This window comes from Manacus candei, unplaced genomic scaffold (genome assembly GCF_025592945.1).
Source record: "Manacus candei isolate 608988 ecotype Guabito, Panama unplaced genomic scaffold, ASM2559294v1 h1tg000014l, whole genome shotgun sequence".
Lineage (NCBI taxonomy): Eukaryota > Metazoa > Chordata > Aves > Passeriformes > Pipridae > Manacus > Manacus candei.
Genome location: NW_026138062.1, coordinates 12840299 through 12868213, shown reverse-complemented (window position 1 = coordinate 12868213; position 27915 = coordinate 12840299). Strand labels below are relative to the sequence as shown.

Below are 27915 nucleotides of genomic sequence, written 5' to 3'. Positions count from 1 at the left end.
TGGTAGCCTGGAGAGGCTCCGGGTCACAGGGTTTATCACAGCAAAAGCCTCTCTGCCTTTCGATGAGGCCTCACCTCATTGTTCAGGGACCAGACCCAGAGACCACCCCTCTCCATGGGTTCTGAGTATGAGGATGGGTATTTGATGTCTTTTACAGAATCACAGAATCAACGGGGTTGGAAAAGATCTCAGAGATCATTGAGTCCAACCTGTGGCTGAACAGCACCATGTAAACTAGACCATGGCACTCAGTGCTATGGCCAGTCTTTCCTTAAACACCTCCAGGGACAGTGACTCCTCCACCTCCCTGGGCAGTCCATTCCTATGTCTAATCACCCTTTCTGTGAAGAAATTCTTTCCAATGTCCAACGTAAGCCTCCCCTGGTACAGCTTGAGTCCTGTTGTCCTGTCACTACTTCTCTGGGAGAAGAGGCCCACTCCTGCCTGGCTACAACCCTCTTTTCTTCAGGCTAAATACCCCCAGCTCCCTCAGCCGCTTCTCCTCAGATTTGTGCTCCAGACCCTTCACCAGCTTCAAAGTGTCTCCAAAGCAATGCGTGGAACTACAGACAACAAATCCTCCGGCTAAATAAAAAGAACCCGTAGCTGCCTGCGTCTCCTGAAAACTGCAGTCGCAGTTCAGCCGGGTGGCGTTTTTAGAGGACGATTCGGCACACGGCTGGTCTCTCGGGGAACCCCCCACGGGTTGGCTCAGCACCCTGCCGGTAGGCCCTGCCCTCGGCGGGCACCTCCGGCTTCCCCGGGCCGGGGGCGGGCGCGGGGGCGGTCTCTCCCCGCCCGGCCTCCCGCGGCGCGGCGGCTTCCCCGCAGCTCCGGGCCCGGCTCCGCCATGGGCGCCGCGCGCTGCTCCCGGCTCCTGCCGCTCCTGCTGCCGCTCCTGCTGCCGCTCTTGGCGGCGTGGGGGCCCCGCGTCTCGGGCGGGCTCCGCGCCCCGCGGCGGCGCTGGCCGGTGCCCTACAGGTGAGTGACGCGGGCAGGGCCCGCCAGCGCTGCGTTTGTTCTGTTTATTAGGCTAAAAAGGCCGTGAAATCATCCCCTTTGTAATGACGGGGCGTTGGTCATTTGTACGGTATGTGGTGTGTTTAGGTCGCTAAGTCTCATGCCAGGCCGAAGGCTGCGCTTACTGCCTCTGCCTGGAGAGGGATTGCTCCCCGGGAATGACTGCCCGCCCTTTAAACGCCTTTAATTCCCGCAGAAAAGTTGCGATGAGGAAATGGGGGTACGGCTTATTTTATTTTTTAAAAAATTAAGTCTGCGTCATACTTCTGCCCGTGGTGAATGCAATGGTACAAAATCCCGTTCGCTTCTCCAAAGCTGCCTGAGCTCCAGGAGAAGTCCTAGTGGTGTTGGAGACAGCAGGAGAGCGCTGTGGCGTTTTACTGGCGAAAATAGTGACAGCTTTGGCTGTGCTGAAGAAATGAACCCCTTCAGGAGGAGGGCTACGCTTGCTATGTGTATTTTATGCGGGTTTGCTGTATTAAAAGGAGGTTTTAACTGCTGTCTAATGCACATCTGAAAGTTTGAAAGCCTGTTGCGTAATTCCTAGCTCTTAAGTTTGCATCAGGTGATGGCTGAAGGAGCTGATCTTGCAGTCACGAGTTGTTCGGATTTTCAAGTAAGTTCACGAGTTGCAAGGCTGGGTCTTGGGATGGTCAAAATTGTAGTACAAGCCTGTTGGTGTGAAGTGCTCAGAAATGTGAGATTTTAATGCTTCTTAACATGGTAACTTCTTGTCACATGCAAGGTGCAGTGAGGGGAAGTTGAAAATGTAGAGTGCAGTCTAGAAACAGGACTTAAATGTGTGGTTGGCATAAGTCTTTGTTTTCCTTGTGTTCTTTTTCCAGCCATACTCTTTAGGATTTTTTTTTCTTGCCCCCCCTCCCTCCCCCAGACAAAACAAAGGCAGACATGCTGAAGTTCCCAGCAAGCTTGGAGAAGAAGTCCAAAGGGAAAAGCAGCACTGTCTCAGTGCTGCTGACCTTCTTATGGTTCAGGAAGTCCTGTGTCCTTGAGTCATCTCATGGCTGGGGTATTTATGCCATTCAGTAGCCCTAGGCAACTGAGTATGTTAGACTCTCAGGCAAACTTTACAAGATCTGGACAAGCTGTGTATGCCTTGTTTTAAGTGAAATACAGTGAGTGACTGAAGGAAATTGGAAAAGGAAGACTTGTGAGAAAGGTTCTTTGATGTTTGTGTAGAGTATCATAAGTAAGCAGATTCGGTCTTTGGTTTTTGAGGTTTAATAGAAATGAAATGGAAACAGTGATCCTAGCTAGGTTCTTAGACCTCTTTATCTAAATTAGCATAGAGCAATGAAATTTTTTTCTGATATTGGCAATATTCTAGAGTAAAAATAACTTCATCTGAGGACCTTTTACAATAGAAGAGGAAGAACAAACTGGTCAATCCCTGATAGACAAACTGTTAGAAGAATGTTTTTGAAACAGATTTCAAACTATCCTTTATCCAGCATCTGTGTCTGTCTGATTTTGTGAGTATGTCACGCTTTGTAATCTGTATCATTTGCACTCCTTCATTAATCATTAATCAGTACTGTGAACAACATGACTTGCATTCCTGAGCCTTAAATCTGAGGTCCTGTTTCTGCAGGTGTGCACCTCAGCAGCCTTTCAGACTTGTGTACTCCAAGCGTTGCAGTGCCTGGATCGCAGAATCAGTCTTTGGGGGTGGCCGGACGCTTAAGCTCTCCCACTTGGGCCCTTAGGAAGGCATGAGAGTTCCTCCAGCTGCAAAACTGTGTTTATCATTCTGTGTGCTTCTCCTTTTCAACACAGGCGCTTTGATTACCGTCCAAAAACTGATCCTTACTGCCAAGCTCGTTACACCTTCTGTCCCACTGGCTCTGCCATTCCAGTTATGAAAGAAGAGGATGTCATTGAAGTGTATCGATTACAGGCTCCAGTATGGGAATTCAAATATGGAGACCTACTAGGACACTTGGTAAGGTGATATTTTTAACAAAGTTATAGTGGCAAATTCAGCTGAATTCAACAGCAGTTGTCAAGAATGGGAGCTGTAAGGTTGGGATATGCTTGTATAGAAGGGTGTTAGAGCACACAAGCTAGCCTAGCTGTAGGAAGGATACTCAAAGAGCACTAAGTTTCAAATAAAACTTACAGAATTTAGTTCAGCTAAAGAAAAGAGCACAAACAGCACTGTTGGTGAGTTTGAATGTGTTCCCCCATATAGCTGCATATTGAGAGTGTTTTGTATACACACACCATTATGTTTGGGGTATCTTTTCTTCTGTGCTAGCACTGGATCAAGAAGATACTTTTATTTATCTTCTTATATCAGATGAAGTAGTTCCTTAGTGCGTTAACTTTTTTATTGTTAAAAACTTGTATTTGCTTGAACGTTGATACCTTTCAGGAGAGGACAGCTACCTGGTCAGAATGGTAGATCGTGAGGAGCTGGTTGCTTTTACAGTTCTTTCTTGAATGTAATGACCAGTATGGAATTGAAGTCTCCATTCATGGAGTCATGCAAATATGAAAGAATCTCAACTTTAGTAATACTTATAGCTATAGCAGTAGCAAATTTAAACTTCAAAGAATGATTCCTAATGAATAAAGAAATTTCAGTGAACATGATATAGCAGCATCAAAACCAAGCACACTGAGTCAAAAATGGAAATAGATTCAAATATTGTTGCTTCAGTTGTTAATTAAGGTCGAATGTATGTTTTTACTATACAGCTTTTAAAAGAAATATTTACCTCATTCCTTTTATGGCTTTCATTACCAAGATCTGTTTTTGGTAACTTGGTTCTGCTCTTTATTACTCTGATGCCCCTATGAGGTTTGTATCAGGGTGAATTTATGCTGATACTTTTGGTCTGTGTTTGGCCCAGACAACTGTAAAAGTTTTGTTCTTTCCCTGCCAAGTTTTGAGAAAACAAGTACTGATAAACAGGTACCTCGTCCTTGGAGAGGGAGCTTCTTGTATAAACTGTTTTAATTGGTGTTCTGTGATTGGCTAATTGTCCTCCAAGGTCACTTGAAGGAGAAAGTGAAGACTATAATGATGAAGTAGCGCCTCCAGACTCATTTGGAAAAGACCCCCGAGTGCAGTACGCAGGCACAGGGAAAGCCACGCATGCACAGAAGAGATGCACTTACATAACTAAGGGGTGGGATGAAGAGCCTCTGGCTGGGCAGTGATGACCACTCCTGCCTAGGTTGAGGTCACTCAGTTAATTGTATAAAAGCAGATAGTGCTTTCTTGGAGGGGAGCTGGCTTCACACCAAGGACAACGTTGCCTTTTGGCAGGGACACCTGCCAGTTTGTGAACTTACTGACTCTCCAAGGATGCAGCTTCTGCTATGGGTAATTATAGGCATGCTAGGTTGGTAAGATAACTTTATAGGCAATAGCTGGGTGACTGGGGAGGTCGTGCTGGGGGCTTACTTCTCTCCTCCTTCCTCCCTTTTGGGTTTGTTCGTTTTGTTGGCCACTTCTTGGTAATAAATATTGGTTTTTGTTGAGCTTTCAACGGTGTTGTGGTTTTCAAGATTCAGTATGGTCCGAACCCTCCCTAATACAGAGGTTAAGGATTCAAAAGTCAGCTTGAGTTTTGATGGTGAGCTCCCACTGAGAATCTGCCTCTAAGTAACAGAATTTATGATGGATGGGTAGATAAGCTCTGAGACAGCATGATAAAAGTATGAGTGTGATTCAATCTAGTGTGTTGTGCATCAGTGCGACTGAATCCAATGTTACAGAAACTCCTTCCCCTCCTCTCACCCTGTTACAGAACAGCTCCCAACATCTTATCTTCTGTACAGACCAAGCTGAAGTTGTTATAATGTTAAAGTTTTGGGTTTTAATTGTTTGTTTTTTATCTTTTCACAGAAAATTATGCATGATGCTGTGGGTTTCAGGAGCTCTCTAACGGGCAAAAACTACACAATGGAGTGGTATGAGCTCTTCCAACTTGGGAACTGCACGTTTCCACATCTGCGGCCTGGCATAGATGCACCGTTCTGGTGTAACCAGGGAGCTGCCTGCTTTTATGAAGGAATAGATGATGCACACTGGAAGGAAAATGGAACTTTAGTTCTTGTGACTACAATATCAGGTAGATTTGAGATGCTTTGGATAATGTTAATACAAAATACAGAGTCAGCCTTGTCTTTATGTAAAGCAGTATCTTTTAATTTATGTTCTGTAGGTTATTTGCAGTGTTAGTCACTGATGCTAATTTCAAACACTCTCTTTAATGCAGAAAGTGGCATGAGGCTGCTGCCTTTTGAACAACACACTGAAGAGTTGTTAAATGAGAGTCATGTGGTATTGCTGTACCAAAACACTTGAGTCTCTTGAATGTAAAAATAGCAAAACAGCTTATACAGAGCCATTATGGACTCTTCACATGGCTTCACCAAAACAAAAGCTTGTACTGTGAAGTGGCAGATGAATGCTGAGATAGAAAAACTTGAAAATATGTTCATTACTGAGCAAACAAATAAGGCATATTTAGAAACAATCTCAAAGATAAAAAAAATATTAGTCTCTATTTCCATCTCCCCATTGTCTGTCATAAAAACTGTGCAAATGTCCCCAGTAATAGGTCTCTGTCATACATTGTAGAACAAACCTACGACTTACACCTGTAAATACACGGATGATCTCCAGAATAGCTTCCTGGTACATACTGAACATTGCAATCCTAAAGTGAAATGGTCATTTAATAAATCTAATTGATTGGTCTACTAATAGAATTAATGTCTTAGAAAAGAAGTTCATTGAGGACTTGGAGAGTTGCATTTTTTGTGACTAAAACCACTTACTCTCCGAAGTTAATGTAGTGTACAAGGCACAGTGGAGAGTCAGCTTACAGTTAGTGTGATGTGGTGCTTTATGTGTGCCCACTTCCACTTTTAGCAACGTTGCTGGCCTCAGTCTCTAGGTAATCTGTCCAGTCTCTTAAGAAATTCTAGGCAGTTCTTTCAGCAGTGAAGTAAAGCAGAGCTGCTTTCCTGTGAGTTTGTGGTTCATGACTGAAGTCTTTGATGCCTGATGCAATTGGATTCTTTTTTATGAACACCAAGTTAAATATTTTCATATGGTTCTAGAACTTTTAATGCTTCCTGCCTGAGTGGATTATTTGATGCCCAAGAAAGGTGAGGTTATGCTGGTTCCTTGTGGAGGCACTGTTACTTCCTTGTTTCTCTCACTTCTCATTTCCAAGAAACTTTTAGGGAAGTAGTATATCAGAGGGCTTTGAATTGTCTAGATTTGACTAGGAATCTGAATGTTACTGTGGAAGAGGGTGAGGGGATGCAAGCACAGAGGAACAGCATCACGAGCTGAACTTGCTTCCTTCAGAGAGCAAGCAAAAAGCATCCCATCTCATGGGATAGAGCTTTAATGTATGAAATGGCTGGATCCTCTTAGACTTTGTGAGATTCTAAAGGGCTGTTGGTCATCATCGTCAGACACCACAGTGAAGCCATCTCATTTCCTTTTAAAGCCCATCAGAAAGGTTAATGTTAATGTAGGAGTATGTTTCTTCTGTGGAAATAGGACAGGACAAACTCTGATTTTTGATTGTCTAGGTATCTTCCAACATACTGTCAATGCAGCCATGCATTAACCTGTAACACTTCTGGTTAATTTGCGATGTTAAGGCCAGAACTTCATATTATGTCCATCTCAGTCTTGTTAGGAGAAACTAATCCTTTTCAATAACATGCCTTACAGAATATGCAGTAGGAAGCTAATGGGGTAGGAATTAGAGAAGATAAGGGGAAACTTCAAACCCATCTACAGTGTATAAGTACCATTCTTGATACAGATTTAATGACTTGCTGTTCTATTAAACCAAGTCACAGGCAATTAAAAAATAAAGTACCTAATCCTTCCACTAAGCAGTGATTGTTACGTTTACCATGAAGTCCGAAAGCTCTCAAGTGGGGAGTGAAGAGCAGTTATAATGGGGTAGCCTGGGAGGCAAATGTCCAGAGCTTTAGTTACTCAGAGGTAGTAGCTAGCAGCGAGACAAGCTGAGTTAGGGATGTCTTCATCATTCCAGTTGTGAAATCACCATCACCTAAATACTCCAAACCCATATTCTAAATAAAAAAATAATCTTCAAGGTCTTTAAGTTTACTGGTCTTCACATCCCACTCATCATTTGGCTCAGTTCAGCTTTGCTGGCTGAGGAGCTGCTAAAACAGCAGGGTGTTTCAGTCTAAGGTTTCTTTTGTGAAGAGACATGAAAATTTCTGCCCTGAATTGCTGAATTTGGTTAAAACTTGAAGTGCAGAAATACCTGTTGCTCTGGTGAGTGCTTTGTCAGCATGTCTTGTATATTTTACTACCTGCCCTGTTTGTCTGCACGGATAAAGGAAAATGAGAAGTGTCATGGTTCTCTGATGTTTGGATGTTCTGCCATAGTAGGAGGAAGAGGGTCAGAAGAAGGAATTAGTTTTAAATAACTTGCATGTAAATGTGGTTTATTCAGTGGGGTATCACTTCTCTCTCCAACCTAAGCCTTGTGCCCATGTATGGTTAGGTAATGTTGTAGGTAAACTTTTGCAGGGGAGGGAGGTGAACCTTGAAAAGTATTCTGAGTCATGTGTTTGTTACCTTGTCTCTGTAATACTTATTTTCATCTCTTACAGGAAACATGTTTAATGAAATGGCACAGTGGGTAAAATATGACAATGAGACTGGTATTTACTACGAGACCTGGACAGTTCAGGCAAGTCCTGACAAACAATCAACAGTATGGTTTGACTCTTATGAGTGCTCGAAGTTTATACTGAGAACCTACCAAAAGCTGGCTGACTTAGGAGCTGTATTTAAGAAGATACAAACAAACTATACAAGCATAATTTTATTCAGTGGAGAACCTATTTATTTGGGAAATGAAACATCTATTTTTGGACCACTAGGAAACAAGACATTGGCAGCAGCTATAAGAGACTTTTACAGTCCATTTAAACCTCATCAGTCAGTCAGAGAATTTTTTGTGGATCTTGTAAGAATAATTGATCGTGTCATCTTGAATCATCAGTTTTACCTCTTCTACAACTTGGAATACTGGTTTTTACCTATGAAGTTTCCTTATCTCAAAATAATTTATGAAGAGGTCCCTTTACCTGTTGGAAGCAAAGAGTCCTTTGGTGTATAGCTGCTTACTGAAGAACCAAACTTGCCCTTATGTCAGATTTGGAGCATTACCGTGATGGTGCTAAAGGGTCATACGTTTCAGTGCTAACTGTAAAAGTTGTGTTGGGAAGGCTTTGCCAGACACCATGAAAGAATATGCATTTTTTTTTGTTATTACCTGTATAACACATGAAAGCTTCAGCATCTATGACTTCACTTCTGTGTAACCATGGCCACGTGCTGAGGCTCCTTTGGCTGAGCTTGGCAGTGCCAAAGGGGGAGTGGGGAGGCAGCAGCCTGCTCTGGTCTCCACATGCATGGCCATGCCATAGCAGGTAGCACCTGACCACCTACAGAGGTGGGACACAGCATTACAAGGACTAAATCGGCTTATCTATGTCTTGGAGCTAAAAAACCTGAGTGTCTTCATGTGTTCAGTTCCTTCAACATGTGCCTTAGATTGGTAGTTCTGTAGTTCTTTGGTTTGTAAACTGGGACCCATAAACTGTTCTCCAGTGTTCAGTGGCAGTGGGGGAAGGGGCAGTGAATCTACTAGAAGATGGCATGGGTGGTATCTTTTAACCACTTTGCTTCATTCACCTATACTGTAAACACAATACAGATGGATCTTCTTTAGCTTTGTGTGTTCTGTAGCACAGAGGAAAACAAAAGTGCCTCTTTTGATGCCAACTTTGATGCATAACTGCAGTGTTCTAGCAGTTTCCTGCCTTAAAGTCTACTTGAGGCTTCAGTTAGGTCAGTGTCATAGAACTCATGGGAATGTTCCTTTCAAATTTCTTTAAAAAGCATAGAACCCTTAATACGAAAGAAGCAATGACAGCTTGTAGGGTGTTAACATTGGAGTTAAAAATCTGTGCTTGTCCCAGAATTACCCATAAAAGGACACTGCAGCTCTTGCTGGCACTGATGCTTGCAGTAGTGGTGCTGTGCCAGCTGCACAATCCTTGAGTCCTGTTCCAGGTTCAGCCTAGAGCAGCTTAGCAACTAGTTTGTTCCCTTTAAACTCAAGTGACCAAAGCCAAGGAAACACTGGCTTTCTGGAAACCACTGAGGTGCCTGCACACAAAAAATACACCTGCAGCAATGTAATCATCTCCAAGTGTAGGCAGCTCACTTGTATTTTTTTTAAACTAGCTGCAGAATGAATAGCCCTCCTACAGAGGTTATTGCTGTCTCATGGCCAAGCAGGAACACAGAAACCCAACTCTGCAGTTTCATTTGGCTTGAGCCAAGCTAATAGCCTGCTGCAGCCAAAGAGGGGTGTACACAGTGATTTGATTCAAATCATAAGAATGGCAGAAAATTAACCTTGTATTTAGAAAGTCACTAAAATTGATCAGTTGAATTACATCATCGTGTAAGGGGATGAGCATGAGAGCTTGTGTGAGAGTAATGAGAGGATGAGAACAGCTCTGTGCATGGAAAAGCTGCTAATTACTTCCACTGGTAGGTGAAACTTCATTTTCTGCCTCAGATGGAAAGACTTTGCTCTTTTTAGCTAAAGTCACAAGCCCTCATGGCTGAACTGAGCTTTGGATTCTTTAGATTACTGTCATGGTTTCACCCCAGCCAGCAACCAAGCACCACACAGCACCACCAGAAGGTAATCCAAGAGGCACTAGGAAAATTAAAAAGGGTGCAGCAAGCCTGTCTACAGAAGTTAAGATTCTTGTTGATGACTCATTTCTGTGACTTTGAGACCCTCAATGTTGTTGAACGTACATTTGTCTTCCCCGGGAAAAGCCACAACCTCAAAAACCAGTGTCTGAAGCTGTGAGGGGGAAATTGAATCACAGAACCAAGCCAGTAAAAGTCCCAAAAGCTTCTTCTCTAGTATTTGCTAAAAAGCTGGAGAACTTTGGGAGGCTGAAGTAGATGCTATGGCAGGGTACGTCATGCTCCCTCATAGCAGCCTGACAGTGCTGTTCATTCACTGAACAGTACTTCTGTGTCTCTACTCAGAACCTAAGGAGCCTACACACCAAAGTAATTCTTTTCCCCTAGTAGCTGGAGTATTTTGTGATGCATACAAGAGCCTTACAGAACTGGAAACACTGAATTCTGAAATACACAACTAATGGTAGCTGAATCATCCAGCTTCTAACACTCAAAAAGACGGGTATTTGTGAACCAGCAATAGAGAGCTTAAGACAACTTAACAGAGCTGACTGGTTGCAGAGGTAAAAACCTCATTCTTAAGGAACTTGATAAAAAATAGTTTGTGTGAAAGATGTAATAATTTTTCGTGTGTGTGGTCAAATGTAACTTCATGGTTCTGTCAGTACAAGTGTATAATATCCTGAGCTTTTTGTACTTCAATATCAGCCCTTCTCACTTTTTCTATTTCATCTGTACAAACTGCCTAATTTAGCATGTTTTACTCCTGCCTTTCTACTCTGGTAATAGGTAGTAGTGGTTCCAGGAGTTGATTCAAGAGAAAGTTACATCCTAGCATGTATTAGTTGCAAGTTAGAGGACAGTAAATTTCTGGCAACAAAGATGAAGACAACAGGACAGTTATTTGTCAAGGATACTGCATCCCTTGGTGGTAGAAGCAGCAAGAAGCAGCTGTTTGAGGCGAAATCTGGGTCCATTCAGCAATAGATCACACTGCCAATCACTTGGGGATTCTTCCACACAGCCACGTGTGTATTCCAAGTCTGTTTCACACTTTGAATTCTACCCTCAGTTTAAAGGTACTAATTATCAGTGTAGGAGTTGCCCTTTATTTAACATACCTGAGTTCCTTCTGAGGTCAGTATTTATTCCTGCTGGGCACACAATTGGAGAGCGAGTGAGCCTCTCAACTGGGGAGGGTTTGTGAAAGTTAATTGTTCAGACTGAATGCACAGCTGGGTGGGAATAAACTCCACCAGCACAAACTGCAGTCCTGGAAGAGGTGCAGTTGTTGAACAATTAATTGCACTGGAATTAGCTGAAGTTGTTGAGTGCAGTGCTCTTTTGTAGGCAGAATCCAGAATCCTTGAGTTAGGCCTTCAGAATTAGATCCAGAATAACACAGAGCTGATGAATAGCCTACTTCTGCAAAGTTTAGACAAGCCTAGAATAGGTCCATAAAGATTACACTTCTGTCACTTAAAAAGCAAGTGTTAGATGTCACAAACGGCTTCTTTGCACCTGATGATCTGTTATAGTTTGCCACTGAAAACCACCTATTGACCTCAAGCATCTGAGATGGACAGCCTCCTCCTGAAAGTCACACAGAGGAGCAGAAATAGTAGGATCACACCTGGCATCTCACTCACAGCCAGGTGGTACTCACAGCACTTGCCCAACAGTAGGAACCAGGGGACTGTCCTTACTGCCAGGCTCAAGGATAAGCACCTACTTTCTCCAGTGGCTGTGTCGTCGAGTCTTTACTCACGCTTTGAATACAGGACTTGTTCATCACTTTAGACTGTGTTTGTTTCTGCTCCCTGCTGTTTGCAAGCTGCAGTTAAGGGTACAAATACGCAGTAATTCTGCAATACAACAATTTCCAGGTCTGCACACTGGTCTTGTGCAAAACTGCTTAATTGTTACACCACTGAGCTGTGGGGCTGTAACCCACACTTCATTCCAGGAGAGTTCCCAAGTGAGGCAGATCCTGGCTGGTCACACCTCAAGGACTGAGTGTGCAGCTCCTGCTCCCCAAAGGGCCGTGCAATGAAAATTGCTGGTACAAATGGTTTCTGCTTTCCCCCTCACAAACCCATTCACAGATGTTCTGGATAAGGAGAGCTGCCGCCTTCAGTATCGTAACTTGTAGGCCCTTGTGTTCAGAGGTAAGATTTGTCACTGCACGCATTAACAACTCCTACCCAAGACTGAACAACCGGGCCAACACTGGATTGGGTTCTTCCGAAAACAAGAAATAAAAGGTGAAGTCAGGGAAAAATGATGCAGCTGTGACACCCCTGTTCATGTTTCTAGTGAATTTCATGAGTCTGTGGTAGTCATTACTACTTATGCCATGATTTTTATGTATTCATTATTCATTTGTTCCAATGTGTAGAAGACAAAATAAAATGTAAAAAATTTGCTAAAAAAGAGCATCATAGCAACTCTCTTGCCTAAGTATTACAGCTGGACTGTCTGAGCTAAGGATGCTGTAATTGGTTTGGTGTATAAAAATTGTTGACCTTCAGCAGAAGGGAACAACTGCTTTCAAGTTATTTTCTTATCCTTGAACATATTGATAACCGTTACAATACTGTGTTGCATCCAGGAAGGACTTTTTGAAGTGTGTGCAGCAAAACAGAGGCTTCTCAGAACAAGTCAGTTACCTTACCGGTGAAGGAGTTCTGTTACAACCAAACACATGTCAGGGTCTGACCACAGGTCTCTCTGTGAGCAGCAGAATGCTGGATTGCAAATACACGAATTCTAGAAGTTGTATGTGGTATTTAGGTTGTACCTTTCCTTTCAGTTATTCCTGCTACCAGCATGTTGGCAACTTACCTTGCGAGTATCGGGACCTCTGTAGTCAAGGTCCAAAGAGGTTTTGGCTGTGTTATTAGTGGGATTGCCTCATTTTAATGTAGTGAAAACCTGTCCTCTTCCCCAGATTGCAAGTGTTACTCCACCTTATAATACAGGCAGTTCTGAGAGTCAGGTTACAAAAAACATGGAGCTCTTTTACTTTTATGGACTAAATATATTGACACCTTTTATACAAATAAAAGCAAATTATAGTATTACATTAATTTAACAAATTCTAATACAAAACCCGCGTATTTCATAAAATGCAATTTTTAAATCAAAGCTCTACAGAAACATCTAACTCCTCTATAAAGATGTCCAGTCCGCTGAGCATTGCTTGCTCAAAATATAGTTATGAACTTAAATACACTCATAAGTGTATTACACTGAGCTATACATCTGGTTAAACATTACTGAAATCAGAAATGAAGGAAATCTACTTACTACCAGAAGGAGCTGTACAGCTCAAGCGAGAGTTCAGCCCAGCCTGCAGCCCGAGCAGCTCTGCCTTGCTGATGGCTGACCACACCTGCCAGACATGCAGCTGTCAAGTCAACACTTTAGTGTTACCAATCAGGAACGTCAAAGAGAAAATAACATAACTGTTGGCAGCAAGAAATGAAGTCACAAGCCACATCCAGATCACAGGCAATGTCTTGCCTACACCACTTACAGACTAAAAATTTCCTTTAATAAAACTGATTTATCAAATGTTCAAAACAAATTTTTGCCTATCGCTCTACTTCACCAAGTTTACTCCTTTTGGGTTTTTAAATATTATGAACTGACAGAACTAGCTGAATTAAAGGTATACAAAATGATTATCTATCAAACATCCACTTTGTACATAAACATTTCTGAAACAGATTTACAGTATACAGTTAGTTTATACAGCTTAAGCAACTGTTACAATGTCATTTCTCTCAAACTGAAAGCAGCCAAAAGGTCTAAGATTTTGTGAAAAGGTTCTTGGTCACCATTCAAATTTTACCTTTCTTATCTCACCTTATTCACACCCATGTCATGAGAATAACATTGCTGGGTTCATTTCAAAAACTGTACATTATTCCATCTCACTGTATGCTGCCAAGCTGGTTAATGTGCAAGAAAAGCTCATTAACTACAATTTATTTTTAAATACAATGTATCTACATTTTCCCCCAGAATGCTTTCGCTTCCTGAGCTAGACATAAAGTACCTTAAAACAGGTTTAGATGCAGATCTGAGACTCCATAAGCAAACTACATTAAAATGCGTAGGGGGGGGGGAAAAACCCCACACTGCTTTTGGTAGCTCACACTACTGTTTGAATAAGGTAGCAAACTTACTATTTGAGTTGTCTAAACTGTTATTACTGTATTTCTCTTGCCTTTTATGATTTTTATATAACAACGTGTATATTTCACAGGCTACTAAACACTTATAAACTTCATCGTGTCATCTAGGTGACTAGATTAGAAATGCTACAGTCTGCAACAAAAGCATGCCATTTAGTTGGAGTTTTGTTTTGGTTTTTTAAGATCAAATCTGGTTGCATTCGATACTACTATCTAAATCAAAGAAGGACAGCATATTAAAACTGGTATTTTGCAGGTATTTCAATATTTTAGATACTTTTGTTTTATTTCCAAAAACATTTGAGATCACTTTAAATGAAAAAGATCAAATCTAAAACAAACCTCACTTTTGTTTCGATGAAAACAGGTTTTGGAACTGTGAATTCTATTTTTGGATCTGGAGTTCAAAAATAATTTTTTAAAAGAAAAATTAATTTTCTAATCAAACAATGAATTAACTTGCAGTAAAATCTATATTATTAAATAAGCTTTTATTGCAGTATGGTAAGCTTGGGTTTAAGGTGCTATTCCATCTGCCCTGGAGTCTCTTAAGGACTTTACCATGTGGGCATCATGTCTGGGAACCACACTCTACCGAGATGCTTTGAAACTTCCCAATGAATCTGCTCTAAGTTGTATTTCTGATCAGGAATCAAAACTTCCTCCATGATAGAAAGCTGAGAGAGACGACCGCCACACATCTTCACAAATTCAACAAAGGCACTGCAAGAGACTTCACATTCTCCTAGGCCAACCGCCGACAGGTACTTGCACCGCTCGGCAATACAGATCAGCTCCTCATCCAGCGGCCGCAATCCATTGGCACATACCACCAGTTCAACCAGCCGAGGACACGTCATTCCAACGCGGCCAAGTACGTCTTTGCTTACTGATCTTCCGAAGTAAAGGTGAGTGACAGGTATTTCGTAACGAAAGAACGGGTCAAACTCTTCCTCGTACAGGAAAAAGTACATTACTAAATTTACTTTAGGAGAATGCTTGATGAAAGCATCCCAGCTGCTCTTCTGGATCGTGTGGAACTGAGTCTGCCCAGGGTTTTCACTGACAACGTCAATGCGCAAGTGTTCTAACCTGACGTGTTTTTCAGAAGACAAAGCAAGCAGCAGCTCATCACTCAGCAGGTGGTAGTTCAGGGCCAACTCACGTAAGCCATGGCACTGGTCAGCCACGCAAAGGATACCTGGCAGAACAGAACATTATGAGAGGGGTTGCTCAGATAAATGTACTAATAACTGAACAAGAAACATAGGAGTGCATTTGTTTATGTATGTCAGGGGAGTGCAAAGACCACCTATTTTAACATGTAACCAAGACCTAACATCAAAACAAAATCATACTGGACAGTGTGAAAATTAATCTTTTTCACAAGCACGACCTTGTGACCTCTTTGCACCTACACAGTTCAAGACAGACATGCACAATGCAACTACATCGCTATTTTGCTCGGGAAACAAAGAAGTTAACAAATATATAAACAGAAGGGACAAATATAAAGATAGCATATTCTGACTGTTCTGCCCTGCTGTAAGACCACATATTTGTGGTCTTACAAAAACTTCATTTTTGTAACATTTTTGTAACTCATGATAAAATTATTCCCCTAGCCTGTGCTGTAAGAACTGCTGTCTCCTCTGTGGCCAGCAAAGCAACTGTGAAAAAAAGTTTGTCGCCTGCAGAAAGCAAACGTAAAATCAATGCTAGATTTTAATTAAATACAGAAGCTGCTGCAGTCAGTATTTGTTCTTTCTAACAAAGCATAAATATTTAAATCTGGAAAAGCTACAGCAAAAAAAGGCGGCAAAACACTAAAAATTGTGAGCAGTAATTTCTAGAACAGCAATTTCCAGACTCTCCCTTTAATGAATTAATATGACCTGCTGCTCACAGAAGACAAAAACAAATTAACAAAAAGATTTCAGTTCAGTCTAAGGTTTCCACTTATCCTATTTGTACATAGAAGTGATGGTACCATACTGGTAACAGTACTGAAAAAAAATAAAAAGCACTAAAAAAAAGCATCCAGTCCTCTGCATTTCATGTGACCCAGAAACCTGTGAAATGTGGGATATGGCCTTTCCATTAATAGAGGGGCTGAGAACATAGCATTTAACATTCCTCCTGACAGACATATTATGGCTCAGATACTTCTCAGACACAAAGATTCTCAAGAAACAATTTTAAGTCAGAAAAGCCAATTTAAGCAATCCCCTATCCATGATTACAAAGCTTTGGACAAAATGACATTACAGTTAATGTGCCAGTGAACACTTTGCTGGACCAAACTGCTGCATAACAAACCTGCACTTTCAGGACTTTTTTTCAGGTTTTGTCTGAGAGCTACACCTGCAAAAGGTTTTAAGTCTGTTTTGTTTGTTATCACTACAATAACACACCCTCTTCTATAGTACAGTTTTCCCCACATATTAGGAATCCTGCTGGTGAATTTTACACATAATATACCTAACACTTCCAACTGCAATATATTTGCATGAAGAAAGTTATGATTACTATAGTAGTTTCCACTCATCCTCAGAAGAGGAATCAAACTAAGTTGCCAGCATCTCATTTACAATTCCTCTTCCATTTCTCAGTGAAAAACTCTAAGTGTTAAGCTGACAGGCTGTGAATAAATTTTAAACTTGCTGTGCATTGCTGAAGTTCATAGAATTAACATTTGCCGAAGGTTTATGCAATCTTTAGTCATTTCGTTCTGCTACAAGCAGACTTCATTTTTGCTGCTGACACAGAGTGTTAATGCTTTGGTAATGGCAGAAGTTCTGCAGAGCTCAGTCTCATCTCCACTGTGTTGATGCTGTCTGTACTTATTCTCCAGCAAGAGATCAAACTGCTTTCCTTCAGAATGACTAAAGCAGCATCTTCATAATCCATGATATGGCAACACTCAAAACCCACACATAATAAAATGTGGAAAAGGAAGTCGCATTCCAAAAAGCTTGACTATACTGCAATGACTACTTAGTCATTGCAAAAGTAGTGCACTATTAAGCCAATACATACTCTTTAAGTTCCACATGAGATTAGTTGTTTGCCCACAACAGACCTGCACTATTAGCTCAGTAGTCACTCTGCAAGTGGCAGGATAGATGGCCTGACCTCCAGTTGAAAGAACCTTCTTCAGTGACAGGTGCTGTAAATACCACACATCCTCCCGCCCCATTAAATTCAGACAGAATTTAATGCATGCATCATAAAAAAAACCCCAAGGAACAACAACAAAAAAACCCAGAACGATCCCACAGAACCACAGCAGCTTACCAGCTGGAGAAACATGAGGACAACTGCTCATTTTCAACAGTTTGAGTGTGTCACTATTATTAGCCACGAGCACTTTGAGAGATGGATCATCTACTGGTGTATCATCAATCTTGAGTGAAGAGAGGGATTTGGAGTTTACAAACACCACTGTCAGTGCAGAAATAAAGTGAGACTGGAAAAAAAAAGAAAGTGTAAATGAAGCAGAATCTCAAGTAAAAATCTCAGTGGATTTATACTGTACACTGCAATCTTAGTTTTCTTGTACTTATTGACAGCATTTGCCAAAAAAGCATTCTTTTGATATTGCATAACTAAAATTAATACTAAATCTGACATTTTTTAGTAGAGGAAGTGTAATAACTTTTTGCTATTAGTCTATGTATTGGGCAAATCAGAATGTCTAACATTAAATGCAAATCCAGAACCTGACCCTGGACAATTCACTGCACAAATCTAAATCTAGAGAAAGACCATGAGCAAAGGGAAAGCCCAGAAGCCCTAGTTTTGAGAATAATTTGCAAGTCACACTCTAAACAGAGCATCTTCTAGAAGAGGAATTCCCACATGGCAAGTTGTACTGCATTGGTGAGATGCAAATCAGGTCAGGAGTGGCAACCCTGTAATGTTGTATTTGAAGCAAATGATACTACTGCCTGCCTACCACCCACCTAGAGGATTTAGGTTTTGAATGGATTTATCCTGGAAAACTGCTCACTGGAGTGGTCCAAACCGAGCCAAGGAGCAAGTGACCAATTAATTACCAATTAAGCAGCATAGATAATGTAGGTCCAGTGCTCAAAGTTGCTCCTCAGCATTTTTACATAACCACTGAAACCTATCAGTAAAGACAGAGCCCAAGGCACCTTTAACTTGGGAAACAGACTAAGGAGCAGATACAGCAGTGCTTGTAGAAACCACTTGTGATATGCAGGAAGTGAATAATTAGCTTATCTTCATGATTTCTTACAAGACTGAGTGAACAGAAGACTTAAAAAAGGTATTTTCTCCTTGTCCTACATTAAGTTTCCATAAGATGACCTGCTACTTTGATTTCAATACTGTTTCACTCTGAGCCTCATGTGCAAGTCCTAAATACAATTATATGAGAGAAGGCCTGGCAACAGTATTCGTTCATTCTTACCTGATATGTTTGTGAATTTTGATAAAACTCACACACAAATAGATTTAGAAAAGGAATTAATATTTTCATGCTAACACAAACTTTCAGAGTCTGTTCATACAAATGGAAACAAGTTCAACTCAGAATCTTTAGGCACTTTGGCTTTAGGGATTGCTCCAATTCTACTGGCGATATGCTGATTACATACGTTACGTACAGAAGAAAAGGTGCTTTAATATAATTTATATTATAAAATATGTTCATGTTTTAATTATATATTAATATTTAATAATAATTTAATAACATTTCCACTCTGTATTCTGAAAGCATTAGCACTGTGTTTTTATTCTCTATATTTAGAAATTAATTCCCTTCCCTAAGAAGTCTGTTAAATAAAAAGGCAAAGAAAGTTAACCATGTTTGTAAAAACAAGTAACTCGAAACTTCTAGTTTGAAGAGCTAACAGAAAACAGGCAATATTCCAACATGTAAAAGCCCATCTTTTCAATACTGCCACATATGTAGCCTACAATATGATTCTTTAAAAGATTTATGTAGAATGCACTTAGTGAAAAGACTAGCAACACCATGCTAAAAATGATTTACAAACATTTGCCCGATGTCATGTTGTTACTTGAAAACAGAAGAGCACTGATAAGGATAATGCAAAGTAGTTCAGACCTCCTATCCAGTCTGATAAAAATAATTTTTAAAAAACACACCATAAAAAACCCCCAAACCACTGTATGATATTACCCATTTCTCAAATCCGTTCATCTTTGCGTGCTTCTCATCTAATGGGCCCGTTACTAAAGGCTTCCCTCAAGAATTTAGCCATGGTCCAATTCAATTCTTTAGTTTCATTTAATGGTCCAGGAAAATTTTAAAATCACTGCTGGTCCCATATGCCAGTGACAGCATTATTTGAGAAGTAAACATCAAAAGGTAAATTATGCCCAGAGCTAATTTTGGCTCATTCTGAATATATTTTTTAAAGACCATGTGTAAACCTATTGGGAACAAAACCAGGAAGCCTGTATTTTAGAAGCCTTGAAGCTAAGACCATAGCATGAATAACTACAAATAATTACTCAGCAAGAAGAATAGGACCATAACATATCCCTCCAAAGACAGCTAAATAAGAGAGCTACAACAACATTCAGATTAAGAAAGAAAAAAATAAGCAAGAGCTGAAAGGACAAAGTATTCTTAACACACTGAGAATGTGGATTGTTTTCACTACATTCAGGTTTTCTTGTCATCACAATTCAAAGCACATCAAAAAAGGAAAAAATCATACCAAAACTAGTTAAATACCTGGAAAGCCTCTTTGAAAAAAATCAAGGATTAAAAATACATATTCAAGAGAACTACATGATGTGGCTGTGACCACTGGTAAGGACAGTAATTGATAATCCTTCTGTAGAGGTAACCTTGCTTAAGCACTATAGCCTACTTCCTTTCCCTTGGCTGTCTATAGTTCCTCCTTGTCCTTGTGCCGTCACCAGCAATGACATCACTAGGATATAGCTAATAGTCTAGTTGTGTCTGGCCCTTCACAATCACTCTCCTGCTCCTTAGCAATAGTACACCTCACTAGCAGGAATTCTTTAGGAGCATGTATAAGAGTTTTGTTATCTTGTAGATCAGATGCCTTCTAACAATATCTGATTTTTGGTAAACTTGCAAGGTAAAAATTTGACTGAAAATTTCAGAAATACATTGCACTTCACCTAAGAAGCTGATGCTTGACTGCATGACATGACATATTGAAAATCACGACCACGTTGTTTTCAAAAGATCACTGATCATACAAGCCCTATGGCAAGTCCGCAGGAATAAAACTCTACCCCTCATTTGATTATCACTGTGTCCTAAACATCCCCCACAGCACAATTACACAGACCTGAAGCATCTAGCCTCTTGACATGCACCACACTGTTCAGTTCTACATTGGGGTCAAAAGACAGGAGGACTTGAAAGAACAAGGTCAGGCCTAAGATCTCACATGATTCAGAGAATAAGTGGAACTTTAGATATCCTTGCAGTACATCTCAGTTGCTCCCTTTAATAGAGCCCAGTAATAAAGTTTTCTTTACCAAAGATCCATATTCCTATGATAGAACTTTTCATAAGTTATAGAAGTACTGTATGAAACACTGCAATGCTCTGCAATAGAAAAATATTCATATTAAAATACCTTTGGTAAATCCATGAAGCTTGGCCGGGCAGTTGAAATTAGCCCAAGTGTTTTCAGAGAGCAATTCACAAGCTGGGATAAAATATCACAAGCTGCTTCTGCAGATTCCTTGCTACTGTCCACCTTAAAACAAAATGGATTGCACGTTCAGAAAGCACTGCATCAAACATCTTCTAACTTTTTATTTCATTTTACCTTCTGAAATGTGATGTAAAAAAACCCTCACAAAACACCTCACTGAGAATCCATCAACATCATTCTTTTTTTTCCAAAAAGTATATACAAAAAATCCAAGATAATTTGCTAAAAATTTACTACTCTACTAAACATTTTGGTAAAATATAGCATGGTGAGGGGTCAACTACACAGTTTGTTTCAAGATACTCAATCCACATTAAATAATAAGGAAGTGGAGGTTCATTTGGGTCCAGAGCCTTACTAAAATGAAGGAATTCTATAAATCCTTTACTGGGTGCAAACACTGCTTCTTTTTACAGTGACTGAGTTCATAATATTGAGTTGCTGAAGAGTTAGGTGCATCATATGAACCTATATAACTGGCCCTTCATTGTTAATACCACAACAGATATGCAATGAATAATCAACCAAAAAAAACCCCAAACAAACCAAAAAACCCAAAACTAAAAAAAAAAACCACCACAAAAACAAAACCCCCAAACCCTTCATTAGTCAGTTTGCTATACAACCCAGTCACTTCTTGTGTCTCCAGTAGATTTCCCCTGACACTCAGACATGCTTTCTGAATAACCCCTTACACACAGTAGGCTTTGCAAACCTATAGAACAGTATAAAGCTTGATCACAGGATCAAATTTAAGCCTACCATGAGCCACACTACCTTGTCAGCAATAGATGTAAATCCAATGAATGTTCATTTTCTGCTCAAACACACACTGAAAAACCTCCATTGTCAACAATCCAATCTTGCTTGCCTACAAAAGACACCCCTCATGTTTTCAGTCTTTACAGAGTAAGTCAGTCAGTGTACCTTGTGTATTCTGCAACACTGAAGGACAACTGAAGCAACAATTTCAAGAAATGATGCGAGTATTGCCCTGCCAAAGAAGGGCATCTGAAATTCTTCAAAATGACTTAGTGTAAAGAAATGCAGACAGCAGAAAAGACACCAGAAGGTCATTCCACTACAGCTGTAAGTTTTCTTTATTTGGACGCTGATAAAAGCCCGGCAAACCTTGCAATAACAGCTTGTATCTGGTACTGGAATCAAGCAGTAGCAACACATGTGATCAGGCAGAGGTGCCTCGGATACCCACATGCTGATGATTCCTACATTAGAACTGCCTGATCTCATAAACCAGTATGTTTGTTCTGCTGCAGAAGTCATTTCCTTTCCAAACTTCTCACACAGCTGACGCATACACTGCCACGAGTTTCACAGCACCCTTCCAAAACACAGTGATAGGTAAGCTACCACTAAAGGTTTTCATCTGCTGAAAACAATTCCATGGTGTTAACAGAACCAATTCTCACCAAATGGTACTTCTCAGCCAGGCACAATCAGTACACACACCATCCTGTGCAAATTCCATGTACTTTTTCAGTTAACTGAAACACAGTTGTGCTGAGTAGACAATCCCATACAATTTAATATTAAAACTACCCGTTGCTGACTAATAGTACTGAAGTCACTCTCTGCATATTAGATGTTTTCTTACCATGAATACTAGATCCAACTCCCTACAGGATGTGAAATGGGGAAATGCTCAATTTATGCATCTTGATCAAACTTAATTCTGAGGCAGGAACCCAAACATACAATTGTATCAGAACCGAAGTACTTCTGTCCACTCACTGAGGCAGAATTTTAAGCAGCTAAGCTGCTACAAGAAAAATGGGAAAAAAAAATAAAAATCAAAAATACCACACTACCAAACAAAGAAATTTCCATCTAACAGAATTAAGGCAGTGAAAAGGTATGTTCAGGATTTATTCCAAGTTTTGGTCCTGAAAATACACCTAAAAGAGACAAATTAATTAGCAGGTAACCTCCACGTCTACATGTCTATTTAGAGAACCCATTTCTTCAGTATATTAAGCTGCAAAACAAGGCCATTTACTACAATGCTGTATTTCTTCTAAAATAGAAATGGTTTTTAAAAAGCCTATAAAATACACTACCTTGAAGCTTACATACTGCAGGTGATTGGAATGCCTTTTTATTATTTGCTTGATTAGTTCAGGATGTGTAGTCCTCAAGTTCGACGTAGCTGGTTGATTCAGTTCAAACTCAAAACACCTCCAGAGATCTGGCATATGAAACACCTGGTTCCAGCTTCGGCAGACCTGGGATGCGTGAGCACGATCCAGAAGGGGCAAGTACTGAAACACCTGCAGGATAACGTCTTGAAGCAGGTTGGCCCAGTCAGGACTCTGCACAACGATGGTTTTCTTCTCTGTAACCTTGTGTCTCTTGGTTTCCTTCTCAGTCGTCTCTCCCAATGAACTGTTGTTGGCCTCATTAGTTTTCCTTCCTCGTTTCATTCTACAGAAATAATAAAAAAAAAATTCTGAGAACAGAGCTGAGAACAATATTAATAGAAAACTATGAAGGTGAAAAAGGATGTTTTTTGCAACGACACTTTTGCAGGTTTTTTTTCCCCTGTCATATAAAAAGGGAAAAAATCCAAGTAACAATGAAACCGAACTAGTACTCTAGAAACAATATTATCATCTAAAGTGATATGTTTAATATTACTCCTTTAATCATTAACAGTGCCAACCCATTTATAATATTCACTCTCAGTGGTTTATTTTTGTGCTCGAGAACATTTTGAACCTAATTTGTTTTACTGTTTTGTTGATTATCGCTCTACTGTTCTACTAAATCCAAAGATAATTCTCTAAACAATTTTTTGAACACTGACATTCATATTGCTGCCCCAGTCCTATTCATTAGGAACAACACTTGAAACTGTGGAAGAAAAAATTAGGTAAGGAAGTAAATAAAGACTGTATGCAGGCTTGCAGGCACTGCATACTGCAGATGTTGTTGTATCTGACCAAATATTTTTTTCCCCTCAGACATTTTCTTTTTAAAATGTATTTATTTATTTAAATGACATTAATTCAATAGGCATCTGTTTTAAATCAGTATCCTTGAAAACATATTTCATCAAGAACACTGGTGTGCTTTCATTTTTTCAACTAACTAGGAAATAGGGATTATGAAAGATTTCCAGTAACAGCCTGGAAGTTTCAACCCACAAAAAAGTTTTACAGAAGGGTCAGAAAACTTTCTGCAAAATTATATCAAATTCAGCAAGCCTGAGGCAAAAGGTTATCTCACTCTCCACAGCATATACTTTTTCAATAATGATGTAACAAACTAAAGTTCTACCTTATGTTACATTATTATAGAGAAAACCCCCTACCACTACACACATCTGAAATAAATCTAGCATTGGGTTTTGTTCAAAATGTGTTCTTTTGTACATGCCATCTTACAACTGAACTTAGCATCTGATTTTTAAAAGCCTCAGTAGGATGCAGATCACGTCCTGAAGAGCTATGAATAAGACCTCACACTAAACTACAATATGCTCAATTCCAATCTTCAAAAAGATGAGAGAATCCAGAGATGGGATGGGCTTGACATGTATAAGTACCCCTAATCTTCCTGATTTCTACAAGATAAACACAGACTTCATACACAGTGAAATCATTCCTGTTTACATTCAAGTACCATCACATGTATGAGACTATCATATGCCCAATCCTTCTGGGATCTGGAAAGTTAAGTTTCCCTGCTATGTACTGCTGGTAACTAAAAGTTTGGAAGTACTTCTTAAAACTGAGTGCAACTTAAAAATTATACTGCTTATAATCCAATGCATACAGATTATTTTCTCAAAGCCAGCACCTCCTTACCTATCTTTAAAAGACTTTAATCCTAGCTACTCACATGACAGAAGCGAGCTATCACTTAAGGTGTGAAGCCACTGATAAGATGATGCAAGCAAACCTGAGCATGCTGTCACGAAAGACTGATGAACTAAATTTGTCTCGATTTTTTTCCAGCTTCATTTTTTAATCCCAGTAGCAACTGGGGGCAAACAAAAGATGAAAACAGTAGTGGGCAAAAATGTCTACTTGCTTCCTGACAACTATTTACTGTTATTCACAGCTCCCTACTATGAGACTATGCAAAACATGACTCGTGTACCAGAACAAGCTTTCTGCCCAAGAGAGTTCTGCTACTGATCCAATAACAGAAGAAAAGCAAGAAAACTGAACAGTGACTCAGAACCATCTGCAATTAACAAAAATACAAAGAAACTGGATTTTGCAACTATGAAATCTGAATTAAATTTATAACTAATCAAGAATTAATTAGCAAATCCACTACAAGCCTGTCATGTTTCTATTTGAGATAACTACTCACCACAGGACAAAAATAATATTTATAATAAGCCAGTTTACTCACTACAGGACAAGAATAATATTTATAATAAGAAAGTTTGAAATGCAACATTCCTTTAAATTTTAGGCTAAACAGATATTCCAAACAACTAGGTTATAATAAGCATTTACCTATTCCCTTGCCAAATTTAGGACAGTGTGTTTGATGTCTAAGTCTATCCAAAGCCATCTCCTATTAATCTGGAAAAAGCTACACAAGGTACTGTTAAGACTTGGCTCTCCGAGTCTTCCTTACAGAGAGATCCTGTCTCATCTTCTGCTAGTAAGGTAATACATGTGCATAAATTTTCTGGTTAGGTACACTACTTTTATCACTGCATTAAGGTAGGGGGAGTTTTTTCTTTACTTTTTCTCTCCCTTTTAGAAAAGACCAGGAGTGAGCTGCCACTGACAAAACTGGAAAAAAGGCCTCTGAGATGTGCTGATAGGAGGGGACCAGGTCATCAACAGACAACTCAGTCTGCACCTCTGAGCTAATTGGGATGAGTTCTAAGTAGATAAATATATGCTGGTTACAGATCAAAACCCACTCCTGGAAGTTGTGGGGAATTGTCCCATGTTTTTATCAATAGCTAATTTAAAAAAAAAAAAGGGATAATAAAACCATCACTAGAGCTACACTGATGATGAATTTCAGGTCACATTCTTCCAAGAAAATAAGATGTTACATGTTCTAAGTGCCATGGCTTGAAAAGCAGGGGATAGGAAAAAAACAATTCCAGACTTTTTTGTTACTGACGTCTTGGATGCTCTTGTAATTAAAAAGAGAAATAAGCATAACTTTTCAAAAATATTTTCTTGTTGGAACTTTTTCCAAAGAGAAAAAAATGTCTAAGCTCAAGACTAAAAAATATGATTTTAAGAACTGCATGACTGATTTGTCATCTAACTTTTGGTACCTTGTTTCAGAACTTAAAGTACTGGAATACTTTTTAAAAAATGTAACTGCTTTCAGCCTCTTAACATGCATAATAATAAAACAAATACAAAATTCAAAGAATGCAGATTTGCCTATAGAAGTCTGCAGCGCCATCCAAGAAGATGCTTATTAAAAAAATAAGGTCACTTAAGAAAGTAAACCTTTCTGCATATTTAATATGGAACAGGCTTAGGAATACTGCCTAGGAACAGGCACACATGGTTCAGATCACCTTTCTTAATGTATCTGATAGTCTAAAAATCAAACCATTTTGAATCCCAGCCCAATTTTTCAATGAGGAACACATGGATGCAAAATTCCATGCTAGCATTGTACCGTATAGGTACAACCTATTTTTCAAAGGATGATTATTTATCACTTCTTACCAACGCCTGAACCATTAATCTTGCTTTTAACTCTCCCTGGCATACTCAGGACACACATATCACTGACCAGTTTTTCCAAGTTGCTGCTATAATCAACTTTGCTTTAGAATCTAAGATCAGCCTGGAGAAGAGGTGGCTCAGGGGAGACCTCATCACTCTACAACTACCTGAAAGGAGGTTGTAGCCAGGTGGGGGTTGGTCTCTTCTCCCAGGCAACTATCAGCAAGACAAGAGGGCATGGTCTTAAGCTGTGCCAGGGGAGGTTTAGGTTGGATATTAGGAAGAAATTCTTTACAGAAAGGGTAATTAGGCATTGGAATGGGTTGCCCTGGGAAGTGGTGGATTCTCCGTCCCTGGAGGTTTTTAAGATGAGACTGGATGTGGCACTTAGTGCCATGGTCTAGTAACCACGGCAGTGTTGGATCAAGGGTTGGACTTGATGATCTCGGAGGTCCCTTCCAACCCAGATGATTCTCAGATTCTATGATCTTGACAGAAAAGCCAGGATGGTAACAAAGAACCCCAAACCAACAAAAATACCCAACTCTACCAGGGCAGAGAGATGGGTGAAATCCCGATGCCTGACTCCTTAAGACTTTCCAAGTGAGTTTCCCCACCTATTTTACCGACTTGTTTCTGAACTCCGCACCCGGGCGCAACCCACACTATCTTGTTTGCAGAAGTCACGTCCAACCCTAATCACACAGTTCAGCCGCCGAGGAGGAGGAGCAAAGCACGTGCTCAACATTGTTTTTATTGCCGAGTAAGGTGCAGCCAGAATACAACGGCAGTTTAAAAAAAGAAAAAAAAAAAAACAAAACAACAAAAACAAACAAAACAAACGACTGTGCAGAGCCGTTTACGCCCTCCTGATAACGCTTGCCCAGGAGCCAGCCCAGTGAGCTCAGTGCTCTCCCCTTACAGAAAGGCTGTTCTGGGAACAGCAGGGACGCGCTAAAGGGGGGCACGGGCTCACACTGGGGGCCCGGACACGAACCCAACCCCGATCGCCGCGAACAACCCGCTGCACACAACGGGAGGTTTCACAATTTATCTCAGCTACCACAGGCAGGTTGCGAGGCAGCGAACCCCCACAAACACGGCGGACTAAGATTTAAGGCTCTCCCGCCACTCCTGGCGCAGGATCTCCCCAGGGTCGGCTCCTTCCGGCCCGGCCCCGGCCCGGGGCGCGGCGCCGCGGGGCTCCCACAGCCCCCGACTTCTGCCGGCCCCGCGGCTCGGGCCCCGCTCCCCAGGTCTGGCACCCTGAGGAAGGTCCCGCTGCGCCGCCGCTGCCGCCCCTTTCCCGTCCCTTCACCTGGCGGCTCCCTGCTGCGCTTCGCATTAACCGGGGCTCGGGCCGCGCTGGCGCCTCCGCTCCGGCCACATCAGCTCTCTCCGCCGAAGTCGACCCCAGCGCCGCCTCCTCCGCCCGGCTGTCCGGTCCGTCCCGTCCCGCCCGCGTCGTTCCTTCTCGCTCCTTCCCTGCCTCCCTCTCTGTTTACTTCCCAGCGGCGGAAGCGACGCGGAGC

The 27915-nt window shown here is 40.8% G+C and overlaps 2 protein-coding genes across 6 annotated transcripts; one reads left to right on the top strand and one right to left on the bottom strand.

Moving 5' to 3' along the window:
• The first annotated feature begins 769 nt into the window (after positions 1-769).
• On the top strand, positions 770-12824 carry CLN5 (CLN5 intracellular trafficking protein). 2 transcript variants are annotated; one of them, XM_051780510.1, is made up of 4 exons: positions 770-981; positions 2818-2983; positions 4898-5123; positions 7672-12824. In XM_051780510.1, the coding sequence occupies exons 1-4, from the start codon at positions 851-853 to the stop codon at positions 8181-8183; spliced, it is 1035 nt and encodes a 344-aa protein (XP_051636470.1). In that variant the 5' UTR covers positions 770-850; the 3' UTR covers positions 8184-12824. The 2 variants fall into 2 exon arrangements, with proteins under 2 accessions (XP_051636470.1, XP_051636471.1); XM_051780511.1 differs by lacking the exon at positions 770-981 and adding an exon at positions 1007-1240.
• On the bottom strand, positions 12817-27915 carry FBXL3 (F-box and leucine rich repeat protein 3). Of its 4 annotated transcripts, none has more exons than XM_051780487.1 (5): positions 27702-27914; positions 22778-23141; positions 20619-20741; positions 17299-17470; positions 12817-15202 (listed from the first exon to the last, which is right to left on the bottom strand). In XM_051780487.1, exons 2-5 carry the CDS (start codon positions 23138-23140, stop codon positions 14559-14561), a joined length of 1302 nt encoding a protein of 433 aa, XP_051636447.1. In that variant the 5' UTR covers position 23141; positions 27702-27914; the 3' UTR covers positions 12817-14558. The 4 variants fall into 4 exon arrangements, with proteins under 4 accessions (XP_051636447.1, XP_051636448.1, XP_051636450.1 ...); XM_051780488.1 differs by lacking the exon at positions 27702-27914 and adding an exon at positions 27001-27510; XM_051780490.1 differs by lacking the exon at positions 27702-27914 and adding an exon at positions 24621-24909.